The following is a 22,788-nucleotide window of genomic DNA, read 5'->3' on the forward strand; positions in this document are numbered from 1 at the left end:
ATGTGGTGGAATTTTGATATTACAGCTGATACAGATCTTGCAAGAATATGTGTATTGTGAAAGTGCTATCCAAAATTCCTAGATTTTATTTCAGGATGACGTGAAAGCTCTTGTAGGTCACTTGGACAACATGAACCTCTGGAAATTTTTTAGCACAGTTCCAAATATAACGAAGTGCTTTCTCGGGCAGTTGTGGAAAATATTTCAGTTGCGATAATAATGAAGTGCAAAACTATTTTAAACAGCGGCATTCGCCAATTTCGAAGTAGTAGTGAATTTTGTTAGTGCTTTCTGAGCCGATCTAGCCACATACCTATTAAATGCAAGAACTTTCGAGACCCGAGACCTCCACCATACGGTGCTTTTCATAACTCGGACGCAGCTTCGTTACTTGAAACCGCGCAACTATTGGCCATTTGTTGTATATCGCGCACATTTGAAAAAATCCCGCTTATCTCCTCTGCGCCGTCATCAAGAATGTTTGACTTTGCGAAAACGCATGACAATAAATCCTGTAAACGATTTATTTTTACCAAGTTTGCGAGATGTGGCTAACTTGACCGCTTAAAAAATCAGATATCGTGGGGGCGCTGCGAAAATGGTGCTGAAAAGCGCACTCTCCTGAACTGGGTAGTACCAAGCTCGGTCGTCTGCTTCGGAAAGCACGTTTACAATATGGACCCGCCACTTTCGGTTTTGTTGTACCACGGCTTGCAGCGAATATCGGGCGCCGAAGATTTTTCAGGGGTGGCACGTTGCGTAAAGGCAATAAATCATGCAACACCGAATACGTGTACGCCGTTCAAGAAATAAGCGGCGAAGTTTTAGCGCGGTGTCAATCGCAAGTGAAGCGAGTCGCGTACGAAGCTTAACTTCAGGTAAGGTTTGCAGGCTGCTATGTTCAGGCGCGCAAACGCGAGGAAATGCTTGCTATAAATGAATTCACAGCAGCGATAAGCAGACGTGTACGGAACTGCTCGAGCGCACGACGGTACGCGCCGCGACGGCAGCGGTCTTTCAGCATGCCGCGATGTACGAACTGCTCGAGCGCACGATCGTACGCGCCGCGACGGTAGCGGTGTTTCGACATGCCGCGAAATGGCGGGCCTCCTGCATTCTTTGTTGACTACATGCCGCTAGACGAGTAGCGGCCATCTGTCCCTTTAGCAATTGATGACTGATGCAATGCACATGAGCTCGCAGTAACGTACGTGCGAATCGCGCTGCTCGCTTGACGTAACTTAATGAGAGCTCGAACATCGATGTGCTCTCAGCGTGCTGGCTTGAGGTCAAGGATGAGCACATTTAACTCTCGAACCTGTGCTGCTCGAAGTGGGGTAGTTATAAATTGTCGCCGAATCAGCCCGACCATTTGTGATCATTTGCACACACCTGGTCACTTCACCAGTTCGCACCAGTCGAATTGTTAATTGTCGCTGTGGCCGGGTCTCCAATCGTGAATCACAAGCCATGCCTGCTGCTATGTCGGTCTGCCGTCCGGACTGTAGGTGCAAAAGACCGAATTTTGTAACGCAGATAATCAAGCCAGACAGGCTTGATTATCTGCGTTAGACAGGCGAAGCAGTCAGTAAGGCGCGAAGTTTCGCTTATCCAGCGCGCCCGACGCTCCGCTTCGCGAGGCCTTGAAGGAAAACGGTAGAATATAATGTTGGGATTTAGGCCTTCTTGTTCATGGCAGCCCACGACGCAGAAGTAACTACGGTGACGCTTTTTCGAGTCTGAGCTAGGTCTCTCCGGATCAGCGTCTCCGATTACTTGTGCTTCCAGCATTACGTCTCACGGAGAGTCCGTTTTCGTTAAACTATAGGCTGCAGCCAACTCGCAGCGTGGTCAGCGTGGTCTGTGAGAAGTGACGAGCCTTTTCGCACTTGCAACAGGGCAGAAAAAAGTGCGAATTGACGCAAAACTCGGGCTAGAACCGTGCTTCGCCACAGGCAGGGCTCAATACTGTCCAAGCCGGTACTACCCAGATAACGTTTCGCACGCCGCCATCAGGCGCCGCTACTATACCTCAAACTCCAGCGCAAGACGCCCATAGGGCGTTATTATTTTGTGATAGTTAATACTGAAATTAAATGCGACGGGAAAATAACATGGGAAAGAAATAACACTCACTCGACAATCGACTACTGCCTAATGTCCCACAAGCTGTATGAACGGTTGGGATGTATAGAAATTGATGAGGAAGGTACAAAAAGCCTGGGGAGTGATCACAAACGAATTAAAATCAGTTTTGGAAGGACAGTACCACTGGTAGAAACTAAAGAGAGGAAAGGTAGGAGCAAATTGAATGACAGGCAGCTACAAGAAGTGGCGAAAAACATTGAAAGCATGGTATCCAAGCAACCGCAAAGGGCATGGACATACGACGAGTTAACTGGTATTTTTAAACGAGAGCTAGAGAAGGGACAGATTAGGAAACTAGGAAGTAAGCAGGGAAAATATAAACCGAAAAGCTGGTGGGACCGAGAAGTTAAGGAGGCCATAGAGCAACGCAAAGATGCGTGCAGAAAACACAGAGCAGCGAAGAAAAGGGGAGCCACACCAGAAGAGGTGAAGACAAAATGGGAGGATTACCTTGCAATGAAAAGAGAAGCATTGGCATTAATTCAAGCCAAGATAGCAAAAGGCGGGGTATAGTGGATGTTAGAGATACGAAAAAAAGACAGAAATGCCTCTAAGAAATTTTGCGAACACATAAGGCAACAGAGTAAGAAGACAGAGGTGGTTCAGCACTCACTGACCACACTAGAAGGAACGAAGGTAGAGGGAGAGGAAGCTCAGGAATATATTAGGTTAACAATAGAGGCAGCATTTGCAGAGCCAGTGGGTAGCGAAATGGAGAACAGTGACAACAGCAGGTCAGAATTAGAGGAGGAGTACAGAAGGATGACAAGTAAGGAATGGTACAGAATTGAACACAAGGTCCCCGTGGGAACAGTGGCAGGACCTGATGGCATACCTATGAAATTGATAAGCATATTAGGCCAGAAATGTAAATTAAAATTGCGACAACTTATTGAACAAATAGTAGTAGGGGGAGATGTTCCATAGGACTGGAAATCAAGCAGAATTATATTAGTTTACAAAGGTAAGGGAAGCAAGGACAACATTAAATCCTACAGGCCAATAACTATCACATCAGTCATATACAGAGTAGCAATGCAGATGGTGAAAAAGAGAATGGAGGAATGGGCAGAACGTGAAGAGATCTTGGGACAACTGCAGAATGGATTTAGAAGGAACAGAAGGCTAGTTGATTATTTGTTATAACACAGTGCATAGAGATAGCGACAGCCAGGCAGAAACCGCTATGGATAGCTTTTTTAGACATTAGAGGAGCCTATGATAATGTAAACCGAGAAAAGTTATGGAGCCAGTTGAGGGAATATGGTCTAGATAGAAAGATGATTGAGTTCCTACAACAAGTTTATACAGATAATGAGGTAGAGTTAACATGGGAGGGGGAAACTACAAAGCCAGCTAAAATAAGAAGAGGTCTCAGGCAGGGCTGTCCATTGTCGCCTCTGCTTTTTATGATTTACATGAACCAAATGGAAAAGACATTAGAACAGAGAACAATAGGAACTGACATAAGCTATATGCTGGAAGGGCAGAAGGTAGCTCAAGTAATAGCCGGACTGATGTATGCAGATGATATTGTACTGCTTGCTGACACCCGAGTAGGGCTACAGGAACTAATGAGTATATGTGGAGAGGAGGGAGAAAAATTGGGACTGCAATTCAGTAGAGAGAAGTCTGGGATAATAGTATACAATGAAAAAAAGGGGGGAACCATTGGAAATACAAAACACTAAGATTGATCACGTTGAAAAAATACAAGTAATTGGGCATATGGCTAAACGAGGGGAAAAAGTACTTGGAAGAACAGGAAAAAATTATGATTGAAAAAGTGAAAAGGAACTCAGCTGTAATGAAACACAAGGCAGTTTGGAACTATAATAGGTACGAGGTGGTTAGGTGCGTATGGAAAGGGGTTATGGTACCTGGCCTCACATTCGGAAATTCAGTACTGTGCATGAAATTGGAAGTTCAGGCATGCATGGAAACGAGACAGAGAAGTGTAGGCAGGTTGGCCTTAGGAGCACACGGGAACACCCCTAATGAGGGAGTGCAGGGGGACATGGGATGGACGTCATTTGAAGGTAGAGAGGCAATAAGTAAACTAAAATTTGAACAGAGACTCCCAGCACTGGAGGAAGAAAGGTGGGCAGGAAAAGTGTACAAATATCTGTACATGAAAAGTTTGAACACAAAGTGGACACTCAGAACGAGGAAGCTGAGGAATAGATACCTACAGCCGAGGGAGGGGGTCCAACGTGGTTCTAGTGTGGGAAAGGAGGTGAAGGAGACGGAAAGAAAAATGTGGGAAGAAAGAATGCTCGGAAAGCCAGTGCTATCAATGTATAGGCCACAATAACAGGAGATTAAGAGAGAGCTCTTATTTGATAACTCGCGGAACAGCTCACTATTATTCGAAGCTAGGACGGGGGTTTTGAGAACGAAAACATACAGGGCTAAATTTGAAGACGTGGACCTTCGGTGCACAGCTTGCGGAGCCGAAATGGAGACCACTGAGCATATAGTGCTGAGATGCACAGACCTTCGCCCGACCCTGGCAGAGGGAACAGTGGCAGATATGGAAGGGGCATTAGGTTTTCCCGGGGAACGAGGGCAAATAGACGAGAAAAGAGTGGCAGTAACGAAGGGGAGGCTAGAGGATTGGTGGAGGAAGTCAAGGGAGAGGTAATACAATAAATCGGGGAGATGATGTTTCCTCTACTTTTTTAGATAATTATTTAGGGGAAAGGAGGGGAGTGAAAACTAGTTTAAGGAAAAGAGGATATATAGAAAGGGGCAAAAATAATAAAATAGGAGGGGGAGCAAAAGGCTAGGTGGCGCCAGCCGCCGCCCGTTACGAAGGGTATAGCCGCCATCCATCCATCCATCCATCCATCCATCCATCCATCCATCCATCCATCCATCCATCCATCCATCCATCCATCCATCCATCCATCCATCCATCCATCCATCCATCCATCCATCCATCCATCCATCCCTAAACAACAATCATCTGTCTCGCTTGCGTTTCCTTTCTACTGCGAAGCTATATACCTCTACCGTCCAAGGAAATTTTCATGTCGTTGGCGTGGTAAGCAAAAACTCCCCATGCGCGGGCCGATCCCGAAGATTGTGCAATACCGGCCCGACCTGCGGTGGAGGTGAAGGAGGCGTTAAGCATTCCCATACGTGGGCCATTCCCGAAGATAGTGCAATGCCAGGCCGACCCGCGGCGGAGGTGCAGTTCGCCATTGAGGGGCCCACATACACAGCTTCGCTGGTCATCCTTCTTCACAGATTGGGAGGGCACCGAGTGTTTTGAAACAACTGCGCCCGCTACTTTACTGTCACGAATGCTATGTCATGCTGATAACGCGAATACCGTTTGTCATTTTGAAGTTTCGGGCGCGCAGCGTTAAGCAAAGGCTCGCTAGGTGACGTGTTCGGGGACAAGATAAGCCCCAAAGGGGGCAAACGAGTGCAGTGCATAGGATGGAACGCCCGAGTTTCTCGTTTTCCCCAAATAGCCCTCATAAGTGTACGCGTTGCACCGTCGAAAAAAAAAAGATATCGCTGTTGTATACGGTAATGCCGTTTCATTTGCAGCCGATCTGGTTTTAGTGTAAAACTTCTCGCGACGCCCACTTCGCTACCTTCGCCGCTTGCGCTACATGCCATGAGGTCTCCGGAGACTGAATTACACAGTTTACCAACATATCTGTTTGGTATTTCAATTCAGTGGCACTTTTATGCTGTACGAGATCTGTGTTGCTTCATGCTTTGAGCACTGGTCGCTCGTGCCGGCCTCCAGCGGCCGACTACGAAACAAACAAAAAAACTTGCTAACCATATGGTAGCGGGACTGCGTAGAGCCTCGTCGCCGTCGTCGCTGCTGTCACTTCCGTCGATGAGCGGGATGCCCTCTTCCTGTAGCCTTTTCTGGGAGGCATCCAGCGCTGCGGTCAGCTTGGTAAGTTGAAACACCGTCTCTCTCACCAGGAATCTCGACACGAACTGCTCCTGAATGCTGCTGGCATCGTATGTCTGCGACGTTCATCGCCACAAAAAGAAGCATTAGCTACAGTATACGAAGGAGCAATGGGGAGGAGAGGTGAACAGGAGTCGCGACAGCATCTGTTATTATTATTATTATTATTATTATTATTATTATTATTATTATTATTATTATTATTATTATTATTATATACATTTGTCAGAGGTAATTATAACCTTACATCCAGCATAATTCGCATTAAGAATGAATTAGGTTGACAACCACTACAGCAGCGAAGAAAATTCTTGTGACTAAATTTTTTTCATTCGATTTTTCATGGTGAAACTGGTATTAATAAAAGTTTATTCATGATGAGCCCATACTATCGCACAGAAATTATCATTCTGAAAAGGTTCGTGAAATAAGATGCCGCACGGCGGATGTACTTGCGCATTCTTTTTTTCCTTTTACGATTCACGAGTGGAATCGGATGCGAGTGTTGTTGATGATAATGACCTTGATGTATTTGGTACATACCCACTCGGGGGGATTGGCCAAGAGTCGGGCAGATTTTACATATGTGTTAAGGTAATAAATTTAAAAATTTATAATTTTGATGAATAAATTAGAGGCGAGGAAAATTCAAAGCGATTCAGTAGACAAGCAATATATATATATATATATATATATATATATATATATATATATATATATATATATATATATATATATATATATATATGAGGCAATAAAGGAAGACTGAATTGAATAATACGGTCAACAACGAAATCGGTTTGATTCAATAATGAATTTTTCTAAGGCGATGCATACATTCTTGTGTGAGTGCCCAAGCAGACGCTCCGAAAGACAGCAGTACCGGGATGTTCAATGGCCGGCCGAGCTTTCGCACTGTAATTACCAGTGTCATTTTTCTCAGGGAGGAGAAACGAGTGGAATCGGATGCGAGTGTTCCAGTAAGTAGCGTTCAGTTGTTTCGAATGAGTTGCAAAAATGGCACAAAGGAGAGATTGCCAGACTAGATCAGTGCACGTATAAATTTAGGGGTGTGACTCGCCAACGCAGTCTCGTTAATGTCACTTCCGTCTGTCTGGTTTTGCAAAATTTCCTGCTCCAAGGGAATTGTAAGTGGTGTAGTTCCGAGGATGATGTTAGATTTGATTTTGATGTTAAAAGGATGTGATAAATCCGTTGTTGGAAGAAAGGTAAGCACAGGACAGTTGATAGAAGCTTTGGTCAAGCTGTCTGTCGCTTCATTCATAAATATGCCTTTTTGCCCAGTGTAAGATTCGTCGGACGATCTCGCCGCTGCCACCATTTGTTAGAGTTGTCGGACGATCTATGAGCTGTAGGCCAATCTCACCGCTGCCATTCAGATGTAAGATTTGGCAGTCGTAGCTGTAGGAAGGAACTTGACTCTTCGTCGGGACTTAGGAGAGCAGGATTTATTTACATGTTATTTACAGTTGATCATGAGATACATCGACAGTCTAGCGTGACTCCCAAATGGAGCCCGCAAGACGAGCATACAGCAACGGAGCACACAGCTCACGAGTACATTTCGAGCACGACAACGAGCACACACTAGCAGCCGACAATCGCTGCTTATAAGCACTCTGCTCGACGTCATAGTTCGACGTCATTGAAGATGACCCGCCCTTTTGGAGGAGGCGGGCTCTCGACTTGGAGGAGGATGAGGGCTCACACACGCGCGCGCGCGCACACACAAACAAACACACACACACACACGCACGCACGCACGCACGCACACACACACACACACACACACGCACGCACGCACGCACGCACGCACGCACGCACGCACACACACACACACACACACACACACACACACACACAGGTGCAATGGTCCCGAGCCGACGTCAGAGGGGCTTCGAAAAACTCTGAGCCAACCCGGGTAGCGCGCCCGGGTAGCACATTGTCTTGCGTCTTGGTCGGCGCGTGGGATGGAGCCCCCGTCGGCGTTCCCGCGGCAACTCCCCCACTCATAGCAGAACAGGGCGGCGTTGTCGTGTTGCACACAAAGCCTGCTTCGTCGAACTCGGAGCCGTCCCGGGTGGCGCGCCGGGTAGCACATTGTCTGGTGTCTCGAAAAGCGCATGGGGAGGTTCCGCCAATTACCTCCCCTCGAGAACTCCCCTGAGCTGACCCCTCGCCACGTGGCTGCCGGTTATCCGCAGTTCTCTGAAGTGCGCCACCGTCCCGGTTGGATCGGAACACGTGCAGCGGGCTGAAATAGCTGCACGCCGATCCTAACACCAGGTACCCATATTAACCGTAAACTCCGCAAATGTCTTGGAGCCAGCGAGTACAAAGGTTTTGATATATGCGACTCGCCGGGAGCAGTAAGTGAGGTGCACATCGATAAAGAGTCTGATTATTACCGCGGTTGTCCTGGAAGCTTGTAGCTTACGTAAAGCTAGGACAACAGCTAAGAATTCCGCTAGGAATATTGGAGTGAAGTCGGGAAGCCGAATAGAAAAATACCAATTCAATGATGAGAAAATTCAAACTCAGGAATTTTCCTCACTCTGCGAAGCATCTGTTGCAGTAATTGCGTTTGTGCGGAGCTGATTCAAGTGGTCCTGGAGTAAGCCGTTAAGAATATGCGAGGGAAGCTTCTTTGCATTGTTTGGATATAGGTCATTAAAAGTAATAACCGATACTGTTTTCCGTGATTACATAATTTATATGTACATCTAATGGACTCAATAACGATTGTGTTACAATCACTTGTGGCGTGTTAAACCGAGGCCATGAGACTAAAAAAAAAATTGGGCTGCTTGATTGATAAAGATTGACTGAGACGTTCTTAGTGGGGATTCATAGTACCTTATGAATGTTGGAACAGTGAGTATTTTTTTTTCATTTCAAGGGAAGGTAATCGTGATTCCTTGTAGCGCACAGCGTTGGCTACAAAGTTTGGTAGCCCTAGACATAAGCGAAGCGCTTCCCGTTCCCGCAAAACTAGTGGACGCAGCTGCTCTGCAAGAACTCAGCAGTCTACGTTACAAACTATTCAGGTAATCCAATATCCTGCATCCTCTTTATTAATATGGGGTATTCCACACTATTCGGTGCTTTAGAAATGTCTAGTGTAACTAGAGCTGCACATTGTTTTCGGTAACGAGCCAATTGAATTCGGCTCTGTATAGGTCGATGTGTGCGCACCGGATTGACATCCCTGGTCTAAATCCAATTTGGCAGGGGCTCAATAATTCTATTGTGGTGACATACTTAATCATATGTGCGTTTAATAATTTTTCTATTTTTTACAAAATTTGATGTTAGAGAAATAGGCCGAATATTGTCTAGAACATACCCTTTGGTTTGGTCTTTCAGCAGTGGAATCATCTTTGCAATTCTCCACGCAGGAGGAATCCATGCATATTGTATAGAGTAATTTACGGCATTTAACAAGCCGTTAGGAGCGAAGTCAAAGAAAAGTTTAATCGTCTTAGTAGTGAGTCCATCGGGACTTGGGGCTGCAGCTGGTAAACACGAAACAGCTTGGGACAATTTTGACATGGAAATCTCTTCCAAATCTTGTGTGCACGTGCCCTGTTTCTGAGGAGAGGAGGGAAGAGAGGTACCGAATCGAGTCTCCAACCCTCTCGCAATTACATCTAGAGAGTCAGCTTTTTCACTGGTGGTTAAAACTATTGACTCCAAGTTCAAGGGGCGCGAATCATTTTTGAGGATCTTAAAAACCGAAGTAATGCGCGCTTATTATTTGATTTTGAAACAAATTCGAAATGGCACACATTGTAATCGTCTTTTGCCTTAGATACCGTTCTTTTAAATGTTCCACCAATAAATTTATAGTTGCTTCTGTTTTTCGTGGACTGGTTGTGCATCAGTTGTTTCCATGCAGCCTTACGTTGCTTGTAGTCCCGCGAGCGATCGTAATACCACCAATTTGCAGACGCAGTGTCTTTGCGTGCCTTTAACTGGAAACTCTGACCTTTTGCGCGAAGTATCTAAGATTGAGCAAATATCGTCAACGTTCACTGAATAATTTTCAATTGATTTGAAATTGGTCTGCATGCATTTTTTAAATGTATATGATAATCCACAAAAGAGTGCATTCGAGCCTCCACGGTGGACTGCGGACGTACCACTTCAAATACAACTGGAAAATGATCCCTGTTTGTCCCAACATCCACCGTTTCCCATGCGGATATGGAAAGATCTGGACCCGAAAATGTAAGATCCAGCGCAGATCTAAACTATCCGCGAAGAAATGTAACTGAACCCGAATTTTGACACGAAAAGTTATTAATTGTTGCCCAGTCCCATAGACGCTTTCCACACTGGTCTTATCTGGATCCCCACGATACATGATGTGAGTGGAAGTCTCCAGCCAATACTATCTCTTTACCGCATTTTACCAAAACTGAGTCTAGTGGGCGTGTATCCTGTACACCCGCAGGAAAGTATATATTGACCAACGAGAAAGGCCTACTGCCAGGTAGAATAATTTCTACTACCTGCCGTGGTTGCTTGGCGGCTATGGTGTTGGGCACGAGGTCGCGGGATTGAATACCGGCCACGGCGGCCGCATTTCGATGGAGGCAAAATGCGATAACACCCGTGTGCTTAGATTTAAGTGCACCTTAAAGAACCCCAGGTGGTCTGAATTTCCGGAGTCCCTCACTATGGCGTGCCTCATAATCAGAACGTGGGTTTGGCTAGTAAAACCCCATAATTTAGTTTTTTTTTATAATTTCTACTGCTAGAATTTCACATTTTGGAGACATCAGCTGGAATTATATATTTGCCCTCTAGCTAAACTTGCTTGAGACCATAACTAACAAGCCCCTACCTCTGGCGGGCGATCTAGGCGAAAGGACCTAAAATTGCGCAAACGAAATAGTTTTTCAGAGGATAACCAAGTTTCTTGCAGTAAAATTACATCTGGAGAAATTTGTGAAGATAGAACCTTTAAATTAGTAGAAGCAACGAATATTGATCAGCAGTTCCTGCCTTCTACCTTCCAGTGATGGAAGCACCGCAGAGACCACAGCCTCCTCCGAAATATTACATTTCGGGTTGACTTCAGAAAGGATTTTCTTAGATTTACTAACTGAGTGCGAATTGGTATCCTCGAGAGGAGAACACCTCCTTTTCTGTGCCTTCACGTCAATTTCCATGTTTGAGGTACCCTGATAATCAGAGATGTCTGGGTTAGTAGTGAGACCTTGTTTGAGGAACCTGGAACAGGCCTGACTTGCTTTATGTGAGTTACGCGATTTCCACATCTTCCTGAGAGTGAGGTGCACTTGCATTCATGTCAGAGTTTATTGGCTGAGCAGTAGCAGTTGGTAATAATTGTGCTAACTGTGAGGATACCAGTGCATTAAAGCATTCCGTGACGCTTTCTACAATACGCTCCATAACTTTAGCCATAGACTTTTCAATACCTTGTGCGATTACCTCTGTCAGGCTTCCATCAGCGACAGCCTAGTGTCGTGCTGTCACACTCGCATAACCATGGACTCTTCCCTTTACCGCCGCAACGGCCTCTTGGCGTAAGCAACGCCTTTTGTCCATAACTTCCAATATTTGGGCTTCTTGAGTTCTAGCAGGGCACTTTAAACAATCAGCCTTGTGGGCTTCACCGCAGAGGCAGCCCGAGTCCGATTGAGCCGATCAGTCTATAGCGGAATGGCTCCGGCCGCAGGCGCAACAACGAAGGCTGGGTTTACAACTACCTGTGCTATGATCATAGCGCCAACAATTGTGACATTGTAATGGACGCGAGGCAAGCGGGTCCACTCTGAAGATTAGAGGCCAGTCGTTTATCTCAGTAGGGCAAGATGTACCTGTGAAAGTGGCAATTACTGACTCAGTAGGAACACGTGTATTGTCCACCATTCTGTTGCACCGTTAAACAGCAATTACCCCAGCCGCGGAGAGCTTTTCTAGAGTCTCTGCCGGAGTCGAATTGAGAGTCCACACCACGAACTCTTCCTTTAGTGCAGGCAAGATGCGGGGGCATGAAGGCACTCACTTGCATCGATCCAAATGATGAGCACTTAAGTAGGTCATACACGCATGCCTGGTCTGGCGAACGGCAAACAATTCCACTTCTGCCAAACTGTCGTACATCAGTGATGTGCAAGTAATGATGCGTGGCCGCCTGAAGTTCCGCCTGCACTGATGATGATGATGATGTCCTGGATGAGTTTGGCGCTTACCCACTCGCGGGGATTGGCCTGCACTGCCTTCAGGTTGTTGAGCCGGATGGCTCCTCCATGCAAAGGCACCAGCGCCACAGGAATGCTGCACACCCCACTACGAGAGAAAGCTTCAAGAGGCATTTGATCAGGTGGTAGGGAGGCCGACCAAGGCAGATATTCTTTCGACATTTGTAGCACTATCTCCGCATCAGACAATTAAATTTCTCTTAAAACACTGTTTGGCACCTACAAAACTGGATTAAATCCGCCCGACACTTATCCAAAACCCCGAGAGCTCACGATGCGATCCGAACCAGGGAAACCAGGAGCGTCGAACGGCCCGAAGTTTGGTTGGATCAGGGAGAATTCAACCCTTGGAGACGACGTAACCTAGTATAGTCCGCTGCCACGCTGCAAATCGGCACTTCATTAAATTTAGTTGTAGGCTGGCGTTTCTCAAGCACGGCAAAACACGCCGGAGGCGTTGAAGGTGCGTAGGAAAATCCGGAGCGAAAGCGAAGACAACGACGTCGTCAAGTTAACACAAGCATGTATGCCATTTCAAGTTGCGCAGAACGATATCCATCATGCGCTCAATAGTTGCGGGCGCATTACAAAGTCGAAATGACATGACGTTAAATTCGTACAAGCCACCGGCGTGACAAAAGCTGTCTTCGGTCGATCGTCGTTTGCTATGGGTACCTGCCGATACCCTGAGCGCAGATCGAGAGAAGAAAAGAATTCTGCTCTTTGTAGGCCGTCAATGGCGTCGTCAATTCGTGGTAGTAGGCAAACGTCCTTGCGAGTAATCTTGCTTAGGCGCCGAAAGTCCTCACAGAACCGTAGAGAACCGTCTTTTTTCGCAACAAGGACGACAGATGATATGCCCATGGCTGTTCGAAGGTCGATTCACTTCGCGTCGAAGCATGTCGTAGACTTGCTCGTTAATTACACGACGTTCTGCGGGAGACAAGCGATATGGGCGTGACCGCAGTGGCGGTTGGGAGCCAGTGTCGATGCGATGCGTAACAGTGGACGTCCGGCCCAGGGAAGGTTGCCCGACGTCAAAAGAAGAACGAGATTCTTCTAACAGGTACAGAAGGTGGGAACGTTGGGCCGGCGTAAGGTTATCAGCAATGGAAGAACCAAATACATGACGGTGACGGGGCAGACGTATAAACAGCACTGAGCGTACTGTAAGTGGCGCAGTGCGTGTCATCGGGCACGTTCATAACTTGTGTGACTTCAATGTCTTCCACGCTGCCAAGACATTCGCCTCGCAACAGCATCACAGTGCATCATAGCGCAGACAACCACCTGCAGCGGAAATCATTCTGGGCTGTTGTCTGGGAATGACCTTTCACATTGCGGAAATAGTTCGCCAGCTCTGTCCGCAACACAACGGCAACATCAAGTTGCTGACCCTATCACAATGCACTAACAGAAACAGTTCAGAAACAAGTACCCTGCCAGTAATCGCCAGCAACTTGTTTGCCGATGATTTGAATACAACTTGTCACCCCACAAAAATGCGTTTACGGCAGCGACGTACGAACTTTCTTTCTAGTGGGGGGGGGGGCACGCCTTTTTTATCTCTTCTCTCTCTCTCTCTCTCTCTCTCTCTCTCTATATATATATATATATATATATATATATATATATATATATATATATATATATATATGTGTGTGTGTGTGTGTGTGTGTGTGTGTGTGTGTGTGTGTGTGTGTGTGTGTGTGTGTGTGTGTGTGTGTGTGTATACCATAATCAGCCTATTTTATGTCCACTGCAGGACGAAGACCTCTCCCGGCAATCTCCAATTACCCCTGTCCTTCGCCAACCAATTCGAACTAGCGCCTGCGAATTTCCTAATGTCATCGCCCCACTTAGCCTTCTGCCTACTTCGACTGCGCTTCCCTTCTCTTGGCACCCATTCTGGAACCCTAATAGTCCACCGGTTATATAACCTACGCATTGCATGACCTGCCGAGCTCCATTTTTTTTCGCTTAATGTCAATTGGAATATCGGCTATCCCCGTTTGCTCTCTGATCCACACCGCTCTCTTCCTGCCTCTTTAATGTTACTCCTAACTTTCTTCGTTCTATCGTTCTTTGCAGGGTCCTTAACTTGTTTTCGAGTGTCTTTGTCAGTCTCCAAGTTTCTGCCCCATATGTTAGCACCGGTAGAATGCACTAATTGTGTACCTTTTTTTTAAATGATAATGGTAAGTTTCCAGCAATATCTGACAATGTCTGCCGTATGCGCTCCAAACAATTGTTATTCTGTAAATTTCTTTCTCATGATCAGGGTTCCCTGTGAGTAATTTACCTGTAGGTAAACGTATACCTTCACAGACACTAGACGCTGACTGGCGATCCTGAACTCTAGTTCCCTTGCATGGCTGTTCATGATTATATTTGTCTTCTGCATGTTGATCTTCAACCCCACTCTTACACTCTCTCTGTTAGAGTCCTCAATCATTTATTGTAACACGTCTCCAGTGTTGCTAAACAGAACAATGTCATCAGCAAACCGAAGGTTACTGAGATATTCGCCGTCGATCCTTCCTCCTAAGCCTTCCCAGTTTAATAGTTTGAATACTTCTTCCAAGCACGCAGTGAATAAATAGCATTGGAGAGATTGTGTCTCCTCGTCTGACCCCTTTCTTTGTGGGTATCGGCCTACTTTTCTTGTGGAGGATTAAGGCAGCTGTGGAATCTGTAGATATTTTCCAAGATATTTACGTATGTGTCCTGTAGTCCTTGATTAGGTAATGCCTCTATGACTGCTGGTATCTCTGCTGAATCAAATGCCTATTCGTAATCTATAAAAGCCATATAGAGAGGCTGATTGTACTCGGCGGATTTCTCGGTTACCTGATTGATGACATGGATGTGATCCATTGTAGAGTGTCCTTCCTGAAGCCAGCCTGTTCCCTTGGTTGACTGAAGTCTACAGTTGCCCTTATTCTATTCGAAATTATCTTGGTGAATATTTTATATAATACTGGAAGTAAGCTAATGGGCCTATAGTTTTTCAATTCCTTAACGTCACCCTTCTTGTGGATTAGTATAACACTCGCATTCTTTCAGTTCTCTGGGACCTTTGAAGCCACGATATATGTTCGTATAAAGGGCCGCCAGTTTTTCAAGCATTAGGTCGCCTCCATCTTTGATTGAATCGACTGTTATTCCATCTTCTCCTACCACCTTTCTCCGTTTCATGTCTTGCAAGGCCCTGCTAACTTCATCGCTAGTTACAGAAGGAGCCTCTGTGACCTGTTCATTACTACTTCGAATGGAGGTATCGTGGTTGCTCTGGATATTGCACAGATCAGTACAGAATTATTCAGTTTCTTTTATTATATCTTCTAGATTGCTGATGATATTACCATGCTCATCTTTCAGTGCAATACATCTTGGTTTGTCCTATGCCAAGTTTCTTCCTATGCCCTATGCCAAGTTGATTCTGTCGAAACCTCAGCAGTCATGGAGGCATTACGGAATCAGGGTGTAGACGAGCCGTATGTAAAAATACTGAAAAATATCTATAGCGGCTCCACAGCCACCGTAGTCCTCCATAAAGCAAGCAACAAAATCCCAATAAAGAAAGGCGTCAGGCAGGGAGATATGATCTCTCCAATGCTATTCACAGCGTGTTTACAGGAGGTATTCAGAGACCTGGATTGGGAAGAATTGGGGATAAAAGTTAATGGAGAATACCTTAGTAACTTGCGATTCGCTGATAATATTGCCTTGCTTAGTAACTCAGGGGACCAATTGCAATACATGCTCACTGACCTGGAGAGGCAAAGCAGAAGAGTGGGTCTAAACACTAATCTGCAGAAAACTAAAGTAATGTTTAACAGTCTCGGAAGAGAACAGCAATTTACAATAGGCAGTGAGGCACTGGAAGCCGTAAGTGAATACGTCTACTTAGGGCAGGTAGTGACGGTGGATCCGGATCATGAGACGGAAATAATCAGAAGAATAAGAATAAACTGGGGTGCGTTTGGCAGGCTTTCTCAGATCATGAACAGCAGACTGCCATTATCCCTCAAGAGAAAAGTATATAATAGCTGTGTCTTACCAGTACCCACCTACGGGGCAGAAACCTGGAGGCTTACGAAAAGGGTTCTATTCAAATTGAGGACGACGCAACGAGCTATGGAAAGAAGAATGATAGGTGTAACGTTAAGGGATAAGAAAAGAGCAGATTGGGTGAGGGAACAAACGCGAGTTAATGACATCTTAGTTGAAATCAAGAAAACGAAATGGGCATGGGCAGGACATGTAATGAGGAGGGAAGATAACCGATGGTCATTAAGGGTTACGGACTGGATCCCAAGGGAAGAGAAGCGTAGCAGGGGGCGGCAGAAAGTTAGGTGGGCGGATGAGATTAAGAAGTTTGCAGGGACGGCATGGCCACAATTAGTACATGACCGGGGTTGTTGAAGTATGGGAGAGGCCTTTGCCCTGCAGTGGGCGTAACCAGGCTGATGATGATGATGATAAAGTTTCTTCCTCAATGATTTCATGCTACGCACATTTTTTTTTACTGCTTCCTCAGTGTTTCTCACGTTATTTCGAATATCCCTTATTTTCTCCTTGTTGATCAGTTTTGACAGTTCCGTGATTTCTATCTCATCTCTTGAGTTGGACACTTTTATTCTTTGTCGTTTCTTTATTAGGTCCTTTGTTACTCAGGAATGCTTATACGTACTCTTTGCTTTGGTGCCTTACCTCCCACTTCAATTGCTGCTTCTGAAGCCAGCCTAGTTACGGTTTCATTCATTACTTCTATATCATATTCATCTCTCTGTTCTAAGGCTACATATTTATTTGCAAGTAGCAGCCTGAATCGCTCTCCTTTTACTTTTACTGCACCTAGGTTGGCCTGTTTCTTCTTGACCAATTTTATTCTTTCTCTCTTCAAATTGAGATGAATTCTAGACCTCACTAACCTATGATCACTGCACTTTACCCTACCTAACACTTCTACATCCTGCACTATGCTGGGATTGGTAGAAAGTATGAAATCTATTTCATTTCTTGTTTCACCATTAGGGCTTTTTCAGGTCCACTTCCTGTTGCTACGCTTCCTGAAAAAGGTGTTCATTATTAGCACCTTATTCCTTTCCGCGAATTCTGCCAGCATGTCTCCTTTAGTGTTCCTAGAATCGACGCCGTTGTTGCCAGTTTCTTGTTTACCAGTCTGCTTTCTCCGTAGTTTTGCATTTTAGTCGCCCATGATTACAGTCGACTGAGTTTGCACTTTTCTCATGGCTAATTCAACATATTCATAAAACTGATCTCTTTCATCATCATCATAACTGGAGGTTGGCGCGCAGGCGTTTACTACCTTTATTCTATACCTCTTATTAGGTTGAATTACTACTACTGCTACCCGCTCAATAATGCTGTATAATTCGTCAATGTTGACCGCTATGTCTTTATGGATTAGGAATCCTACTCCGAACTGCTTCTTATCTGGTAGTCCTCTGTAGCAGAGGACGTGGCCGTTAGTCAGCATTGTATAAGTTTCCCCAGTTCTTCTAACCTCACTAAGGCCAATAATATCGCACCCAATGCCTGATAATTCCTCAAAAAGATCCGCTAAGCTAGCTTATTCACTCAAGAAAGTTCAGGTGTTATACGTTGCGAGGGTCAGTTTCCATCGGCGGCCTGTCCTGATCCAGAGATTCTTAGCACCCTCTGCTGCGTTATAGATCTGACCACCGCCTTGGTCAGGTGCTCCGCAGCTGCTGGGGACTGAGCGCCATTTGTTGATCGAATGAGTCACTTGGGAGGGAGTGACGGAATATTGCACCAGGGAGGCCAGTTCCTGTTCTGGTGAGGGAGTGTCTTTTGTTGAAGCTTAGTGGGTCATCATAATTTTGTTGTACCTGGATTAGTATAGGCACACTGGCTCTCGGCATCTTTTGCCGGTTTCAGGCGCCACTCCAAGCCTGGAGATGTAGTGTACTGGAGGAGGTGAATTCGAGTCTACCACCTTCAGATAAAAAAAAAAAACGAGGATTCGAACTTCTGACTGGTAACCGAACAACCGAGATAGCTCAGTCAGGTAATCCTGTACGCGGTACATTACCCGGATGTACCGAGAGGAAAGGTGCAGACTGCCAGAACCGCACCCCAAACTCACCAGGCAACAACAGACGATCCTGCGTCGAGCGCAGGCGGGATCGCTTGCGCACCCCGTACTCATGAACCGCATGTACCCTGCGGAATACGATATGCTCTGTCCTTTTTGCAGAAGAGAAAAGGGCACCCTGCCGCACGTCTTGGAAGAGTGCACAGAACTCAAGACCCCCCCTCCTCCCCTTCCCACCAACACCCCCAATCCCCAACCCCTTGAGCGATGGGAGACCTTATTATCCAGCCCCGCCCTACCGATTCAGCTCGCACTGACGGACAGGAGCCAGGAGCTGCTGGAAACATATGGGTCCCGTAACTAGGGAACCACCCCGTCTGGTGCCTGCGTGCACCACCGATTTATTTCGGGCCCAGCAAACGTTGCTTCATCGTCATCATGTACGCGGCGAGGCGACCTTATCTAGGAGAAGATCCTACAAGCACAGGAGATCGTACAAGTCTAAAATCTCCCTTGAAAGCGCAATATAGCATTATCTCAATGTTGCTAACATCGTGGTTCCGGAATCTCACGTACGCATGCGGCCATGACTGCGGCTAGGTACACGATATATTTTCGGAGAATTTGAACAGCATTTAAAACAGAAGCCTGTATAACTATATAGTGCCTAAATGTTTTTCTGAAGAACACATTTGCCTTAAATACATTCTGGTATGCAATGACCCATAGATGAGCACAGCAGTTTAAGGAAGAGTAGTACAGTGACACATCTCGCCCAAAGAACGGAATGTTTATTGCCAAAATATGCGCCTGTCACTTGAGAAGAACCAGAAGACAGCCTCGAAATCGAGATGTAGTTCAAGGCAATTCACCAACACCTTCACCTGCCTTAAGCCACAGGAGGTCATGCACATGAGAGCTTTGCCAAAGCAAAGCTCAAGATATATGCCTTTTATAGACATGAAGACAAATCATTCCACATTTACAGCTGCGCCGGTTTTACTTCCATATTCCATCCCTCTCGTTATACCTGATTGGTATAATCAGCGCAAGTCTATTGTTGGATCTCTTTGGACGAAGGTTCATCCCACCGCTGCCACCAGTTGTTGGAGTTGAAGGACGATCCCACCGCTGTCAACCAGTTGTTGGATCTGGAGGACAATCCCAATTGCTGTCCCTCAGATATTGGACCTTGCCATTGGGTGCGGTAGTTGGCCGAGGTTGAGGAGGACTTTGAGATGAAAACTGGAGGTTTATTTACATTATTTACAGTGAGAGTACAAATAAATTAACAGTCATAAAGTCATTACGGGCCGGCAGCAACTCGGACGCTGCGGCCCGTGGCAAGAAGCTCGAAAGAGATGAATGAAGGAATGCTCCCTTGCTGCTCCCCGTCTCTGGCTTTTAACCCCTTCGGTGTATCGAAGTCACGTCACGTTCGGCCAATCGGCGAGCCCGCTCAGGTGGCGTCATTTTCGGCCAATCAGCGAGCCCGCTCAGGTGTCGTCATTTTCAGCCAATGGTAGGCGCCCGTGCGAGTGTACGTCACATTCGGCTGAGAGGATCACTCCTTGGGCTCCAATTGTCGAGGGGATTATTTGTCTGCGGTATTGCCTTCCCGGTCTGCAACTGCCTTCACAAGGGCGGATGGGGGATTGCTGTCAGGGCTTCACGGTGCATTACAGCCGTCCTGCCTCGGGACCCACGTTACCTGGAACAGTGCCAAGCTTTCGCTACACTTTCGGGAAGAGTCAAGCAGTGAATAGCTCCAGATGCGGCGCACGAGGTGGGGGACGCCAACTTGTTTGGACGTGCTGCGCCTCGGGAACGTGGTAGATCTGCTTCTGAGTTTCTTACTTAGGTTTGGCACGATTCGATGTGGTCTGGTGAACTCGAAGGAGACTCAGGAAAAGGTCCCGTATCTAACAATACATGCAGAGCCGCAACAAGACAAACCTCCCCAAAGGACACTTTCCTAACATTTGGATGGCCAGTGCATGCTATTGTTCAAAATGACACATTGGTTTTGAGCAGGCTTCTCATCACCTTGACTAAATGACTTAGACAGCAAACGCCTAGTGCGTCAGAAAATTTCCTGAAGACTGTTTAATGCGAAGACACAAATTCAAGCATCATGGCTTAGATGAGCGAGGTTCTTGTCGACTTTCTTCTGTGTTCTGGGTGGCGGGGAAATTTAAGACATAGGTGCCATTCTTCGGTTAAGCCGGTCCACAAAGGTGCGCAGAAAACGGGCATGACAGAGTATTTTTAGCGATCAAAGTGTCACTCGCCTTTCAACTAAGATCGCGAGCCCGAAAAGTCAATTTGGCAAACAAGGGCAAGCACTGCATAAATAACAACCAGGCAACGCGATCCCGCCGCACTGACAAATGCACGCCCATGTACGGCCGCGTCAACAGCTCCGACAAAATATGGCGGAGATGCGGCGCGGCCTGGTCAAAGTATGTCACCATAGTGTCACCATCCTGAACGGCGGGAGGCGGCGCTGACATCGAAGGCACTCTTGGCACCCTAGGTACCCTGACTCCGGAGTGAAAATTGCCGCGCAACTGGCCGTTCGAGGCCCTTCGCGTGTGTTCGTGGGCTTCACTTCTCTGCTTGGAAAAACAATTTTATGTAGCACGTATTAAGCAACAGAAAGTTGTATCGGGAGTTTTTCATGTTGCTGTACAATTTTCGCACAGTTTTTATCTAATTATATTGTTTGACAAGCTTAATGTTTAAGACTAATTATGTAATTAGGCGGGATGCAAAAAATAATCCGACTATCTCCAAGCGATGGCAAACAACATTACCTTGGTTCGGTCCAGAACGTGGCATTTACATATTTTTTAACGTTTGGTTACGCGGGACACCCGACACAGGATGTTTCCCGTAACTTCAACCAAGGATTTCAAAAGAGTGGTTAGCCGCAGCTGAATGAAACCAACGGCATACGGTTTGCCGTCATGTGGCGCTTCTTCGAGTATGTTTATATTCCGCTTAATTAGTTAATTAACTAAGATGAATTATGCAGTATTTTAATACTCAAATTAGGGCCAAGTGCATTTCTTGCCCTATAGAGGGGATTCAGAAACGACCGATCCAATCTTTTGTAGCAACGCATGTAGTACGTGGCGATTTTTTTTCGGCGGCTAAAAAAAGCCCGCGAAATATTGACACGTGTACTTATCTTTATCGGGCGACCACGTTTGGCCGCCTAACAAATGTTATCGCGCAGCGCAGGACGCGCTTGCATGTGAAAGAGAGAAACAACTTCATGCAGTCGCCTGCAGATCGACACCATGACTAAATGGCGCCGTGACGCGGGCCCTGACGTCTTCTCAGCGGGTGGTCTCTACTCAACTCCAGCGCGTGTTACTCCCGTGGTCGGTCGCCCTGATGGGCAACGTTCCATCGGTTTCGCTCGGCCTTTGTCTTTCAAGAGCCGCCGAGACCTGCTGGACGACCCAGGTTTGGCTTTCGTGGTCGTAGCATTCCGCCGCAGCCGCGAGTCGCGGCGGAATCGTTGTATACTTGTCGAATCCTCATTGGGGAACTTGGTGCAATCCCATAGGATGTGCGTCAGGGTGGCCCTCTCCCGCTGGCACACGCGGCACACATCACTCACATATAATTTAGGGTACAGATGAGTCATTAACACTGCGGTGGGTAAAGAACCAGTTTGCAATTGTCTGAACAGCACCGCCTCCGCACGGCTCAGCCCCGGGTGCGGGGGTGCATGTAAGAAGTTTCTGGAATGTTATCGATGGTTCCGTCCACTTTCTTTCACCGCAACTTGTGTAATCTGATTGCATGTATGCGTGACGCGAATAGTGTAGAACTTTGTGGAAGACACGGGGGTCCCATCGGTTAATCTGGAACATTCGACGACTGATCTATAAAAGCCGACGCGCTTGACACGCTGATCAGATTTTCGACGATCGCCGACCGTGTTCAGCGCTGTCGTTGTGCTATAAGTGTAGCCTGTTTCATGGGCACAGGTTCGCCCAATAAAAGTTAGTTTTGTCTTTCACGGTATTGCTACTGTGTTCTTCGACGTCACCACCACGTGACAATATGAAATAAGACCCCGTGACTTCACTCGTGCACTTAGTATTGTAGCGCTCTCAACCGCTCAGTTGGTATTCAGTTGGTATTCTCAGTTGGTATTCCATTGCAAACATCACTTGCAAACATTGCAAACATCAATTGCATCACTTCCGTTGCAAACATCGTCTTTAAGCACCTAAAAAGTCACCACGCAGCGTGTACGTGGCCACAAACAATTGGATCTTTCGTTTCTGAATCCCCTCTACAACGCCACGAAACGCACTTGGCCCCTAAAGTGAAGATTA

General features: G+C 46.4%; 1 protein-coding gene across 1 annotated transcript in view; it reads right to left on the bottom strand.

Moving 5' to 3' along the window:
* LOC139050231 (N-terminal EF-hand calcium-binding protein 1-like) overlaps window positions 1–22,788 on the bottom strand; it is a 31,305-nt gene that overhangs the window by 2,898 nt on the left and 5,619 nt on the right. The window contains exon 5 of the mRNA XM_070526445.1: window positions 5,951–6,147. Within this exon, the coding sequence (XP_070382546.1) occupies window positions 5,951–6,147 (197 nt within the window). The remainder of the gene's footprint in view (window positions 1–5,950; window positions 6,148–22,788) is intronic.

The sequence above is a fragment of the Dermacentor albipictus genome, chromosome 1, assembly GCF_038994185.2.
Source record: "Dermacentor albipictus isolate Rhodes 1998 colony chromosome 1, USDA_Dalb.pri_finalv2, whole genome shotgun sequence".
Lineage (NCBI taxonomy): Eukaryota > Metazoa > Arthropoda > Arachnida > Ixodida > Ixodidae > Dermacentor > Dermacentor albipictus.